The sequence below is a fragment of the Notolabrus celidotus genome, chromosome 21 (assembly GCF_009762535.1).
Source record: "Notolabrus celidotus isolate fNotCel1 chromosome 21, fNotCel1.pri, whole genome shotgun sequence".
Classification (NCBI taxonomy): Eukaryota; Metazoa; Chordata; class Actinopteri; order Labriformes; family Labridae; genus Notolabrus; species Notolabrus celidotus.
Window position 1 is genome coordinate 22,662,174 of NC_048292.1, and position 14,217 is coordinate 22,676,390.

The following is a 14,217-nucleotide window of genomic DNA, read 5'->3' on the forward strand; positions in this document are numbered from 1 at the left end:
TATGGCTGTCACCGACGATTGGCCTCTAAACAGCGCTTCAGATACAGATAGGTGACGCCACGGATACTACGTCTATATTTTATACAGTCTATGATTGTAACCAACTCCACAAACAATAACATCACATTCCAGCATCTTGCCTTTGGTTGCATTTAAATTGGTCTTTGTGTACACTTAAAGACAACTGACAGCCAGCTTTATGTTTTACAGGTTTCCTTTGTTTTGAAATAAAAATGACCTCTAAAAGAATATTAAGAAAATGGCATTAACGCTGATTTTTAGCAGGGGAAAAAAATACAATTTCAAAGCACAGCAGTATAAGTAGAATTTATTCATTCATTATAACACAATCATTTTCACAGTATAGACACTTTCAACAAAGCAACAGTAATGTATTAAGTGATGACTGAAAATCCAGAGGCAAAATGCTTATTTAAGCTTAGCCTACATTTTCTATCTAATAAGCTAACAGATTCCAAAGTGTAAAGAAAAACAACAAAAACAAGTAAATCATGAACACTTATAACCTTAAAAAACTGATTTGCAAATGATTATTTTTAAAAAACAAAAGTGAATCACAAGCTTTTAAATGTTTACTGGCATCAGTCCTCAATTTAACCCAAAATTAAATTAGATAAAACAATATTGTTTTTCCTATTATCTTCAAATTTACTTCCTCACTCATTTAGCTGCGCCCCCTATGGACGGCCGGCGCCCCTAGCATTTGCCTATACTGCCTATGCCACGGGCCGGCCCTGTTTACAGTATTCAAAGAAAAGTAGAAGTCAGGAGTATTTACAAAAACGTAAACGAGCTCTGGCCTGGAGAGGTCATCAGCATATTTACATTGAGGAACATTATTCTGAAACTGTTGAACTATTTGCTCTCGCAGTCTCACAGAGCAGTGAACCTCTTCTTGTCTTAACCGCAGAGAACATTTTCAGTGTTTTGTTGCATGTTGCTGGCGTACAATTAAAATGAGCATATATTTTCAATTAGTACAATTTTTAATTTACAACATCTGATATGTTGTCTTTATATTATTTTAATGAAATATAGTTTTTTTTTTTTTTAAATCAACATTTTACACAGCCTCCCAGCTATTTTGGAAATGGGGTTTTATATTCCTCTAAATACAAAGCATGCTCCTCAACAGAATCACTGGTTTCAAATATTTTCTCTTCACATTCCTCCACAAAAAAATAAGAAGGGTCACAGACCATCCAATCAGAGCAGCATCAGGACATGGTCCCACATCAGACTCCGCCTTTTATCCATCTCTGTTCCATTCCATGTTCTGCAGAGTAACTTTACTTGTTGAATCCTCTGTGTAGTGGCAACTTTTAGCAAAAAGCTTCTTAGCCACTTCTGCAGGACGTGATATTTACTCAAAAATGAAAAACAGGTTTACTCAAAAAGGAAATTGATGCCGTTTAAAATCAAACAAACTGAGAATGTTGGAACGGTTAGAAAATAAGTTGCTCCTTGTCCTGCTCAGCACACATTACCTGCAGCATGACAATTAAAGGCATACACTTACTCTATGGCTCAAACACTGTCTTTAAAAAACTGTGTTGCATCATTACCGTGAATTAACTAAATAAAAAAACCTGACACAGTGACAGAGAGTGAAACAAATACTTTATTTCAGGCGCAGTCTTTCATAGTAAGTCATGATTGCTTTGCTTGCGCTCACTGAAAGAACTGTAATCAACAGAATTCCAATCGATCCAGCCACGACGAATACCATCATCCTGTGATCCGCCCCTGCAAACAGAAGGACACTCATTTCATTCAGCTGTTTCTACTGCACATGTATGCCTCACATTAAACTGTCTGCAAACTTACTGCAAGGAAACCCACAAAAGTTCAATGAAAGTGTGTAAAGGGTATTTTGTTCCTGTTAGGAGTTCAATCATTCGGATCTTGTGTCATGACAAAAGGGTAAAAAAGTCTGTGAAAGATTAAAATAGCTTCCTTTAAAGTGATTTAAAAGGAAGTATATAAACTTCAATGTGCATGATGTTTCTGTAAAGGTCACGGTTATACAAGGCTTGATCCAAAATTAAAACTGCACTTGGTTGAATCTCTCGAGGACATTTCCACTCCTGTCTAAAAGGCTTCTTCAGTTTTACACTGAGGAGTCTCAGGAGGTAAGAATGAGAGCCTCTGTGGGTCACAGGTATACAAATAATCGCAGCAGACATATGGTATGTTTCACATGTACAAAAAGTCAAAAATCAGCTTTTGTATCTTGGGTTAAAACAAAGATGACTTCCAGAGGCCGCTAACCCCTAACTCCCACTCCACTGCTCCATTTGAAGCCACGCCCACTGCTTAATGACGCACCCTTCGTCATGGCGAAGGTATCAGAGACTGCTGCAAGCTTGGAAATAATCTCTCACAGGTACTTTATGTAGCAATGATTACATGTCACAAATAATAAGCAGTTTGCATAATTAATTATTTAGAGTTCTCACAAACTCACTCTAAAGTAGGAGTTCCCAAAGTGTGGGGGTCCCGACCCCCATTTTTTTTTCTTTTTTTAAGTTCTCTAAAAATAGTACATTTTATACATTATAGTGAAAAATGTCAACAGAAATAGTAGCTAAACTTGAAATAAAACCTTGAAAATAGAAAATGTCATGAGTTTTCTGCCTTTCTTTTTGCCAGATGACTTTAGGATTAGTGAACACTTAATTATCAAAAGCATCAGTAGCAGTAGGTTATTTCATAAGAGCACAGGAAACACAGACACATGCTCATATAGGTAGGCTAATTTTCTGCAGCTAAATGAAGCCACATTAAATCACTTTGAGGGACAGTGGGGATCACGAGTCTTTGGCACCTATATTTTAGGATGCCAAAGTTAAGTTACCCTATAAGTTTGGGAACCCCTGCTCTAGAGTATGAGAGAAATACTTTCTATCTTCTTTAGTGGCATTTTTTAGATCCTGAATATAATAACTTTTAGATCCATACGTCTTCATAATTGTATTATTCTTATTTGAAGAAAAGCAGTTTATGTCTGTACGGGTTACAACATTAAACTTTAGTTTATGGAGTGTCTACACTTGGTCAGTATTGGTCACCATTTATCGTTCAACTGCTATGATCAGTAAACTGATGTCCCACAGAGGCTTGTACTTTTAGCTCTGTCCACCAGTTTTACGGACAAGAGATGAAACATCTTCAAAAGTCCAGTTGCCTTTGTGGATCAAGCTTTTACTCAGAAGTAAAACCATGTAGACTGATAATAAAACAGCAGGTTTGTATTCTGTTAACCATCTGTAACACAAACTCACAGTACGATGGCGTGACTCCAGACTTCAGCCTTCTGTTGATGAGCAGAGGTCCAGCAGACACGACAGCAGCTGGTTTCCGTGGTCGGTCAATGTGGCTTGCCGACCTCTTTGTGCGCTGTGGCCGGCTGCAATTCTGCATCAATAAGTGGATTAGTTTCATTCATTTAAAACATTTTAATTTAGATTTCACAAAAGAAACATATTAGGCTTCATATACATCAGAGAAAGTTACAGCTACCAAACTGTAGTCTGTGTAAAATGAATAAAATCTGCAGCTACCAATAACAGCATGTATTGGTGTAACCATCCTGTGTGCATTATTTGAATACTTTTGGTTGCAAAACTCCAAAGTAGATCAATGCAAAGTATTTCTAATGCATCTCAGCAACAGATCTGGGTGCCCAAAAGTGCACTCTAACCCATATCTGACATGATAAAAACAAAGCGAGAATGCCCATTAAGCTCTTAGATCAACTAAGAAGTGGGCTGTTTTGTCACAAGCCTCCATAAAATTCAACTTCTTCCTGCAACCAGATGAGTCGCCCCCTTTTGGACGTTGAGAGATTGCAGGTTTGCACTTTTTGTTCACCTCTTAAATACAGTGTACAGTTTACAGAAGAATACAGTGACTTTAGTTACATCTGTAAAACCTTCTCAGGGCTTCTCTCTACAGGATGCAAACAGATGCATGTGTGTGGTTACTTTTGTTTGGTTGGAAGACAGTCAATCCTCCTGCCCAGAGAGAGTTATCCTGTTTAAAGCTATGTATATGCAACTTTACAGCTTTTCAACTATGAACCTTGAAAAACTACATGAAGATAGCAAGACTGCAGGAACATCATGGCGGACACTCACCAGTAAATCAAGTGCTGTGACCAATTTCTTATTATTTCTGGAGCTGGAAATATTTAAACACCAAACTAATAACTACTTTATCATTTGAGCCTTTATTCCAAGCAGACAAATCAAACATTCACCGTCTCTGGTTTCTTCAAGAAGCTATGAAGGTAACTTTAACCTCCTGCTTCATCATTACCATCTACTGTTTTAACTCTGGAAATTCAGCTGGTTTCTGGTCTGCAGGCAGCAGTATTAAAAGTGGCAACCACTCTGGTAGGTTGATGGGTTGAAGATGAATCAGAATCAGGAAAATAACCAGCAGAAAAACAGATTCAAAATGTTAGAGTCAGTCGAGATCCCTCATGTTTACCTTGGTGCAGTCCTCATCATGTGCACAGATGTTGGCAAGGCAGTGAATGTAGATGGGCTGGTGTTGAGGCATGGAGAACATCTGAACTGAAAACCTGCTCTGCTGGGCCGCACCGTTCACCGAGAGCCAGTGCAGCGTGTGGTCAACAGGACAGCTGGGAGCGAGAGAGGAGGAGGTCTAAAACTTTGTACATGCACATTTCTCTGATTCTCTTTTATGACACTACTGTAACTAATATTTCCTGCAGCAATGAAAGATGATGATCATAACACAGCTCTTCATCGTTAATTAATGACTCTATAAGTCTGCACTCCGTCCTGATGTTGTTTTATCTATTGAAGACATATCTGCTCTTTAATTGTTGGGCATCAGTGATGAAACCTTAGCCACATGTAAGGACTTAAAAAAGACAAGCAACCAGGCAGTGTTGTAGTACTCGAGTCCTGATCTTCAGGACCTCAGACTTGGACTTGAGCTTTGATTGAATTTGGACTCAGAAGTTTGAGAGGAGAACTCAAATATATACATAATAAAGACAGTTTGATGGTTTTTCTTAGTTTTTTTTTGTGTGCAAGAGCCCTATAAGTGTTTCAGTTTCACGCAAGGGCTGGCACATGTTCACCTGCATGCATGTTTCCTGCCAGGATGTTGAAAGGGATGCAATGAACCATGCAAGCAAGAGAAGTGAAACATGTCTGATATGTAAATGTATCTAGGAGGAGAATATGGGAGCGAGCTCAATTCTTCACAAACATCTGTCCAAGAAGCACTCAGGGAGGTTTGAGAGATGCTGAAGTTACTTGGACTGTTGTAATGATCCTGTTAACTCGCTACTAGCTGATGCAAATAATCAAAGTTTGGGCTAAATATAACATTTGATAGTCTGAGTCACTGCTTTGTTTAGGCTGCTGAAAGATGGCTGCTCCCTCTTCTTCACTCGTTGCAGCTTTGAGAAACAAAAATGACTCTATATTCATTTTTTTAAGCTTTTGTACTTAATGACACCGCTAGAAAATAGTTTTGAAGGCTGACTCCTCCCTTACTGATCTTTACTTGTAAATATTTCCTCCTACCCGTCCTGGATCAGGAGACCCTGCACGCTGTCCTGTGGGTTGTTGCTCTCAGTAGCCCAGCACGAGTCCACCTGCAGCAGCACGTCTGAGGCAAAAGAGTTCCTGGTCTGCAGGGACACCTGGAAGAACAGAGTGTCCTCTGGCTCCAGGCTGATGGTGTCCGTGTAGCTGTATGTGTATGACAGATCGGTGAACAGGCTCATGGTCAGGCCCAGCTGTACGGAGGAGTTAAACGCCACCAGGGAGAGAGATGAGAGCCTGCAGACAGAGGTGATGTTTAGCTGTTTTTCACCGTCCTGTCTTTGCATCGCTTTGTTCTTTTAATTCAAGCAAAGATAAAAATACAAAGATTCTCGTCTCACCACTCCATGTCCACGGCAACTTGAGCATTACGGATGTAATGTCGAGGGTAGACGCATTTCCAGACGACTTTCAGATCCCGCCGACTGATGGTTTGCTCTTTAGTCAGGGACACAGCCAGAGTGTTTTGGTACTCAATGTGGGTTTTGTTTACCTGGATGGACATGTGCTTCAGTCAGACAGATAAAAGACTGAATTGACAAGCATGACAAAGATGTGAGCGCAAACATGATTCCTGCTTGATTGAGTATGTAGCATTACAGTGCCTGTCATTCATTGTTTGGAGAACTCTTCTCCTGTTTCCGTCTTTCTCCTCAGCTTGAGAAACTCTTCAATCTCCTAAAAGTCCTCCTCACTTCTCCAAACAGTGTCTCACCTCAAAAGCTCTCTTAAGGGCTGAGATGCCTTGTGAATAACTCATCTTTACCAGAATCTAGTCTTGACTTTTAGGGGGAATGCTTCAAAAACATCTCTAAAGACAGCCACTGATATTTACGATCTGCTTCATTTTTCATGTCTCAAACGCTTCACAATTAACAAGCAACAAAAAACTTTAATTCGATCTTGAAGATGACGGAAATTGTGACATTTTACACCCTATAAAAAGCCCTCAATGGATTGACTCTACCTTACTTAGCTGAACATCATCACGTCCATACTCCAGCTCGAGCACCGAGGTCAACTAACATGCTGATCCTGAAGTGCCTAAAGATGATCGAGCCTTTACAGTAGCTGCTCCTAATCTGTGGAAACCGATCCAAATAAGATCTGCCCCCACTACTGAATGTTTTAAATCATTGCTGAAGACCTCTCTCTCTTGATGTTGTATTTTTTTGTTGTACTTTTGACCTTTTTAAGCACTTTGGTCACCATTAGTTATTTTTAAATGTGCTGTATGAATAAGGTTGACTCACCCGTCTCTCAGTTCCACATTCAGAGGATTTACGTGATGCATTGAAGAAGTAGAACATCTCGCTCTCCTCCGTGGTGCACCGTCCATCGTTCAGCTGCACATCCACTTTTCCGCCCATGTGAGAGGTCAGGTAGAGTTTAGCTATTCCACCGGTCAGCAGTTTTTCCATGCACTGACTGAAAAGGCCTTTCTCTATATCAGAATAAAAGGTCAGAAGCAAAGCAGGGGAGAGTCTGTTACAGACCAGTAACACGACTGCACCTCAACATGCATTTTTTCTCGTTCTTATGCTGGTGTAACTAAAGCATGCACAGAAGCGAGGTGGCTGGTTGCATCACAGGACTGACGTCATACCCACGACGCTAACGAAAACATGCATTAAACTTACAGATAAAACCTCTAACATCCCTCAGGTGGGTCCAGTTCACAGCAGAACAGATTCATGTGTTGGTTTGAGGCAGACACTCAAGGCTTTGGAAAGTTCAACAACTCTTGTATTAGTGTTTGTTATGTTTTCTCTCACCACCCCTCCTCTACTCTCATAATCTGGTGCACACAGTGCTGCAGGAGCCTCATTGCTCAACAGAGCGGTCAATCATGATGTAACTTCAGCTCTTGGTTTAATTAAATAACTAATTAAAAGGAAGCTTCTTAGAAAATGATTTCTGAATTTTAAGGTTTGGTCTCTTTTCCCTCTGTTAACGTTTAGGAGGCAGGGCTGCTGACTTATACTGCCGCCAGTCAGCAGAGGGAGCTCTCAATCTTTTGGCTTCACAGTCAGTGACCATTTATACCATCCATTTTTATACACAGACCATGGTGTCTACTAGATGCTGGCTTGTCTGAGCCTTGAAATGACTGAAAATTGAGCAGTGTGTAAACTTCTCTACGCCTGAAAAAAACTAAAGAAAAATAAAACAGAGGCGGGTTTTGGAGCAGGGTTAAGAGTTAAGCTACCAACATAAAATGTAGCCCCCCTGACTCACGTCAAGTTCTGGACATTTGCAATTATCCAATACTTCTTTGTTTTTCACTAAAGATGTGAAGAAAAGGCCCTCAGGACGGTCAGTGACAAGATCAACAACTTCTATATTTTATTATTCAATGAAATAATCGCTGAAATCGCTGCAAAGATGTCAGTTAGTAAAAGTGAAATCATTTGCGCTTTTAAGAATGGAACTAGGGATATTTGAATCACTCATTTTCACCAGCAGGAACTGAACCACAGATATCCGTAAACAGATATCTAGTCTAGTTGTTAAATGTTAAAATGGGGATTTTAACCTTCTAATGATCCTAAAAATAATAGGTCACGTTACGTTAGTTAGTTCATGGGCACTAAATCTGACACACTGCTTCAGTAAGAGAGAGCTTTGGATATGTTTTTTTGCATACGTGAGATTATAAAAAGAACGTACCATTGCAGTGTGGACGTGAGACTGCTGCAGGTTTGGTGACAGAGCTCACATCATAGTAGCCATGCTGGCACACACACATGTAGGATCCAAGAGTGTTGATGCACAGGGAGTGACGGGGACACAAAGTGTGCTTAGAGGAGGCACACAGATCTGGACCTGATAAAAAACATCAAACCAAAAGATGAAGCTTCAAAGTTTGAATTCTGTGAAAGATTTGAGACATTTCAGCAGCACCTACCCTCCCACTGAATGACCCCGTCTGTTATAGCGACGTGCGTGTTGTTCAGGGAGCGAAGGTAATCCAGCTGCTCTCCCACAGACAGAGGCACGTCTTCCTCAGTTTTCGTTGCATCAAAAGACATGAACAGGACTTCTGTTTTGTGCGGCTCGTCTGCAGGTTCGAAGGTGGCGATCTCAATGCGAGTGGGCCGAGTGAAGTTCTTGAGAAGCACCTGCAGCTGAAGGGCAAACATGAAGATATGATGCTTTAAAAACAAGCAAAATACACAACACAACAAAGTAACCGTTAGGTGAAATAGTAAATCTGTAAATTAGAGATAAAAACACACAGGGATACATTATTCTACTTATATTCTCATTGCCCTTCATCTTGATGCTTTCCCTCCTTTCACTACTATTTCTTGCTTGTAAATATATTATGTCTCTTCATAATTTTTATTTCCTTACATCTTTTAACAGCTTATAGATCTGTATCTTCCTTTTCCTTATTACTTTTATATGTTCATGTTTCCTTTAGCACCTCTGTTGCTTACCCTTTTTTCTCTGTTTCTTCTCAGCTGTGGTTTTACAAGACAGACTTAATTTCAACTACACCTTTGCACTGTCCCGCTGCCTCTTGCCATGTTGGGGTCATTTTTGTTGCCTACCGTGCTTGATTTGCTTGTTTGTTAAAGTAGTTCATAAACCACCGGACATATGCGTTTGTTCAATTACTTCCAGTTGTTGATAAACTGAGAGAAGGCAGAATTGTAAAGATCTGTCTGACTGTCTTTGTGCAGAAAATTTGCAAACCTGAGACACAGGAAAACATAAAGGCATTTGAGCTTCTCACCTATAACACCTGGTGGAAGAAATAATAACCTTGATTTAAAACCTAAGCATCAAAGTGCTTCACAACGGCAGCAAAAAGAACAAAGTTACGTCATAAAATCATGAGTAAAATCACAGATATCAAAAGATATTTCTTCCTTAAATTCAAATTATGGCAAAGTTCAAAGTGTAAACAAGAGCAGACTTAAACTGAGGCGATCTGAAGGGTTTTTAATGGTAAAAATAAATCTTTATTTCATACCTTATCTTTGAATATTTCCCCCATCGTAGCTCTTGGTTCTGACATGTCGTCCAGCAGATCCTCAGGTAGGGACCAGGGCAGGACCATGGTGAGACCCATCCCAGAAATATCAATCTGCACATCTGAGAAACACAGGGGAGTGTCTCTATCAGCAAATCTTTAGATTTATCAAGACATAAAAATCACACCTCATCATTGTCAGGCCTTTTTTAATTTTTTTTATTAACGATGTATTTAATGTTTACTTCCCCACATTAATCACCTAAAAAATAAAAAGCTGCTGTCACATTAAGGTGCAGCAGTTTGATTCTACTTAGACTACTAACGGTTCCTCAGACTGACCTGGACCCAGCGCAGATTCAGCAGCCCTCACAAGTGCCCCAAAGGATGAATTTGCTCCTTCAAAACACACATGAGATCGTTCAGACTCCCACTGTCCCTCACATTCCTCCCAAACATCCAGCACGTAGGTCTTCCCTTCCTCCAGCCCTGTGAGATGGAGCTCAGGGTCGTTCACACGGTTGCTCTGGACGGTGGGGCCGTTCTCCAGAGACAGCTCGTATAAGAAGGCCACAGCTCTCTGGTTCATGGTGCTGGACATCCACAAGGCAGTGGAGTCGTTAGAGCGATACCTGAGCTCAGACACGCCTTGAGGACCTGCATACAGGTAGAACAGGTGACAGATGTATCACTGTGGGACATGCCCTGGATGTAGAACAATGCAGAAATGACAACATGCAGGGTTATAAGAAAAATGTGCATTCAAAGCTTTTAGCAACTTCAGCACCACGGACAGCACTGGGGTCTTTGCACCTTTCAGTCTCTGAAAGAGTGTCACCATGTTTATCATCTTTATCAGGTCCATAAAATATAACGTGCATAGCTAACAAACAGCTGCTCCACACTGTATCATGCTACCAAAATATGGGTTAACACGAGTGGTGCATTTAGGTCTTTGCATGACCCCTAAAACTGCATCTACCCCAGTGATTCTTGCTGCGTGTAAAGATCAGTGTGTGTTGGACCGCTCCATGTTTTTTGCGTCACCTGTGTGTGTGGCAACAGTCTTGGTGCTCATGATAACGCTGTCTCCACACAGCGCCTCCACCCTGGCCTGGTGCTCTTGGCATGGCTGAAGCCCCTCCACAGTGTAGTTGGTGAGGAGCGTGGAGCCCTGCAGCACCCCCTCGTGGTAGACTCTGAACTTGGAGATGGATGAGGTGTTGCTCACATGCCAGCTCAGGGTGTAGTTGTCTGGGCCGAACGATGTCTGATTCAAGGCCTCGATGCTGGAGTGAGCTGAGGAGCAGAGAGGGGATTAAACTGTTAACTCTTTTGCGTCTCTGTAAGTCTGAGAGCCCAGAAACAGACTACTTTGCAGTGCTCAGAAATTACATGTGTGCTGCAGATTTAATCATTATCATAATTTAAAACTAAAAGACGTGCAAGGATTACAAGAACTGTATTGCAGCGGTTTCTGCTAGCTGAGGCAATCATCTGGAGCAACTTGAAGACAATTTTTTCATCATTTAAAGCCTAAAATACGTTACAATAAAGCCCTGGTTTAACATTTGTGGTGAAAATAAGTTACATAACCTCAATTCAGTTTGTCCATGAAAGGCCTACCAGAGTTCCCATCATTCAGGATCATCTTGCTGTAGTGGGACTCCATCCCTGCCTGGCAAACCGTCTGCAGGCCAAACTTCACCCTCCTGCAGGGATCCAGGTCTGACAGGGTGAATACAAAGTTTTCCTTTTTGTGCCACCAGAGCGCCTCCTCTGTGACGTGGTCTGTGCCGTTGAGGAAGAAGGCGGTGAGGAGGAAGAGGGAGTACTTGCAGTTCTCGGGACAGCTCCAGGACAGAGATATTCTGCGGTTGTTCAAAGACGAAACCTTGAAGTCTCTGGGAACGTCTGGGTCTGAAGGGTAAGAAGGATTTTACAAGTATTTTTTTTTTTTTTTAAAAGGATATTTTTGGGGCTTCTTGCCTTTATTTAAAAGAGCAGCTGTGGGAGTGTAGGAGGGAAAGAGGGGATGACATGCAGCGAATAGTGAATGCATCAGGAGTTGAATCTGACGACAAGGTAGACCCCTGCTCTAAACATGTGGGGTTTTATTTTTAAGAAAAGGTATCTAACTTTCATTTTTGCTTTTCATCACTCACAAATATCAGCTGTCTGCCTAAAGTTCACACCTGTAATAGTAGAGAGGCAGGTAAAGGAGTGAGCGCCTGCTATCTCCACACAGGCTATGTACGGGCTGCAGGAGCTCAGAGCTGTGAAGTTGTAGTTGTTGTTGGTGGTTGTGCTCATGCTCAGGGCCTTATAGGAACCCCGCTCTGTATGGTACAGCGTCACAGTGTGGCTGTTGCTGACAGCTCGCCTCTTGTCCACCCAGGACACCAATAGTGAGAAGGGGGTCCTGGAGTCCAGCTTGACGGGGTGACGCTGTGTGTGGCCTAGGAAGAGAAAAACTCTGATATTTGAATTGGTAATTAAATGCCATAATACATTACTTGCATGAATGAGATCAGATTTATTTATATTTAGACCATTCAGTCTTGGTCTTTTTTATTAATTTAGTACTCTTTAAAACATGGGTTCCCAAAGTGTGGGTCAGGACCCCCTTGGCGAAACACCAATGGAGGGGTCGTGAGCTGTCTTCCAGAAGGTTTTTTTTAAGGTGATCTAAAAGCAATTTTACCCATTGATTTAGTACAATATAGACAAAAATAGTATCTAAATTTGAAATAAAACCTTGAAAAGAGAAAATGTAATGAGTTTTCTTCCTTTCTTTGTTGCCAGGTGACTCCTAAGTTTAGAGTTAATTATCAAAAGCATCAGTAACAGTAGGTTTATTAATAACAGCACAGGAAACACAGACACATGCTCACATAGGTGGGCTAATTTTCTGCAGACCAGCTAAATGAAACCACATTAGATCACTTATAGGGACAGTGGGGGTCGAGAGTCTTTGGCACCTATATTTTGGGGGTCGCGAGCTGAAAAGTTTGGGAACCCCCGCTTTAAAACATCACATTGGAGTGGATTGATCTGCCATAGCTTGCCCCAGTGTTTCCTAAAACAAGTGGCGAAATAAAATCCAACATACTCGTACCTATTGCAAGGAAGAAGTGTTCATCCTGGTGGAAGAACACCGTCCCATGTTCACATGGAAACACCTCGTTTGCGTTCATCGTGTCCAAGAACTCCTGGAAAAGGAATGAGGAGATGATGAAAGAAGCTAAAAGGGAGAGCGACTGGATATAAAAAAGCAACCGTCTGATTCATATATCATGATCACCATGGTGGAAGTTGTTGGTATCTTCTCTGGCTCCTGCAGGCCTTTGATTTGAGTGAACCTTGTGCCTTAAGAGCGAGTTAAAACATCTCATGTCACTGATAACTGATGCTTCTTATGGCTTAAAGGGAAAATAAAGTTAAAGATGCTTACTTGGAGTGATTCTGAAAGTCCACGCCTGAACAGAGCCTCCATACTGAAGGGTTAGTTTCGTTTCCACGGCTGGGGAAACTGTCAGCGAGGTTAATTTACCCACCTTGTTGGTGTATTTTATGGATGTATCATTCAGCCATATGTTCCCATTTTGCCTACAGGAGAGACATTCATGCAGCATCAGTAAAGCCCATTTTGCCACATGAATCAAAAGGAACATGTTCTCTTAGACAAAATAGTCTGATGTAGTGGTTCTGGATCAAGATCTGGTCCAATATGGTCTAGAGGTAGAATAAAGCTGTGAAATCCTCGTTTTCTTGCATTTTCTTGAATAAAATGAAAGTTATGTAAATCTGAAACTGTGTTTTTAAAAGTCTGCAGCCTCTCTAGGATACCTTAGTCCAGATCTGATCCAGCATTTTGGTTAACTTTCTTCATTACATCCAAACCGGAAGTTGCTAATTAGATGCAGTCCTTAATTAAGCATTGTTTGGATTACTGAAGACTTTGTGCTCACCTTTCCAGAACTTTGCCTTTGGCCATCCAGCATATTGAGAACGAAATATCGACACAATGTCCTGGAGTATAATGAATTAGGGTTATTTCTAAATGCAACATTCTGTTGTTTGGGCTAATCTAATGTGTTGAATATGTTGTTCTACTCACCAAACGAAATAAAAAAAGACACCAGTATAAAAAAGATGATCGAAAACTTAGGAGAGTTCCTGAAAATAGAAAAGGTGAATTATCTGCTCAATTAATGGATAAATGCATGATTAAAAAACACAACGTTTAGATTTTCTTACATTTCTTTTAAAACGCGAGCGATGAAAAGCATATCGTGTTTGTTAACGTCAGAGCTAAACTGGAAGAGACATAATGAGCGACAGGTGTGTGCTGCGTTCAAGTACCTGCTCAGAGTCAGGAAAAAATCCTGGGAATCCCTTGATTCTTCACTGATGGGTCCGTATTTCATTTTTTTTTTCAGTCTTTTTCTAACATATTTATTTGATGCTTAATTCTAACATTAGGGTTTGAATAATACTAACATCCTTCTGCATTAATAATAAATATTTTAAATCCAAAAAAAAAAAAAACACAGTAAAAGAAAGGTGAAAGAGTTAGAAGTATTGAGTACAGAAACTGTTAATGTATTCTGGAAGTTAGTCATT

At 40.7% G+C, this 14,217-nt stretch overlaps 1 protein-coding gene across 1 annotated transcript; it reads right to left on the reverse strand.

The window, feature by feature from the left end:
- Window positions 1-1,622: 1,622 nt before the first annotated feature.
- LOC117805478 lies at window positions 1,623-13,975 on the reverse strand. The gene is made up of 19 exons (XM_034674207.1): window positions 13,852-13,975; window positions 13,712-13,770; window positions 13,563-13,623; window positions 13,046-13,200; window positions 12,896-12,960; window positions 12,710-12,803; window positions 11,787-12,050; window positions 11,218-11,511; window positions 10,639-10,890; window positions 9,934-10,248; window positions 9,592-9,713; window positions 8,518-8,737; window positions 8,280-8,435; window positions 6,863-7,053; window positions 5,951-6,102; window positions 5,589-5,846; window positions 4,516-4,669; window positions 3,306-3,438; window positions 1,623-1,767 (listed from the first exon to the last, which is right to left on the reverse strand). The coding sequence occupies exons 1-19, from the start codon at window positions 13,881-13,883 to the stop codon at window positions 1,643-1,645; spliced, it is 3,102 nt and encodes a 1,033-aa protein (XP_034530098.1). The 5' UTR covers window positions 13,884-13,975; the 3' UTR covers window positions 1,623-1,642.
- Window positions 13,976-14,217: the final 242 nt, after the last annotated feature.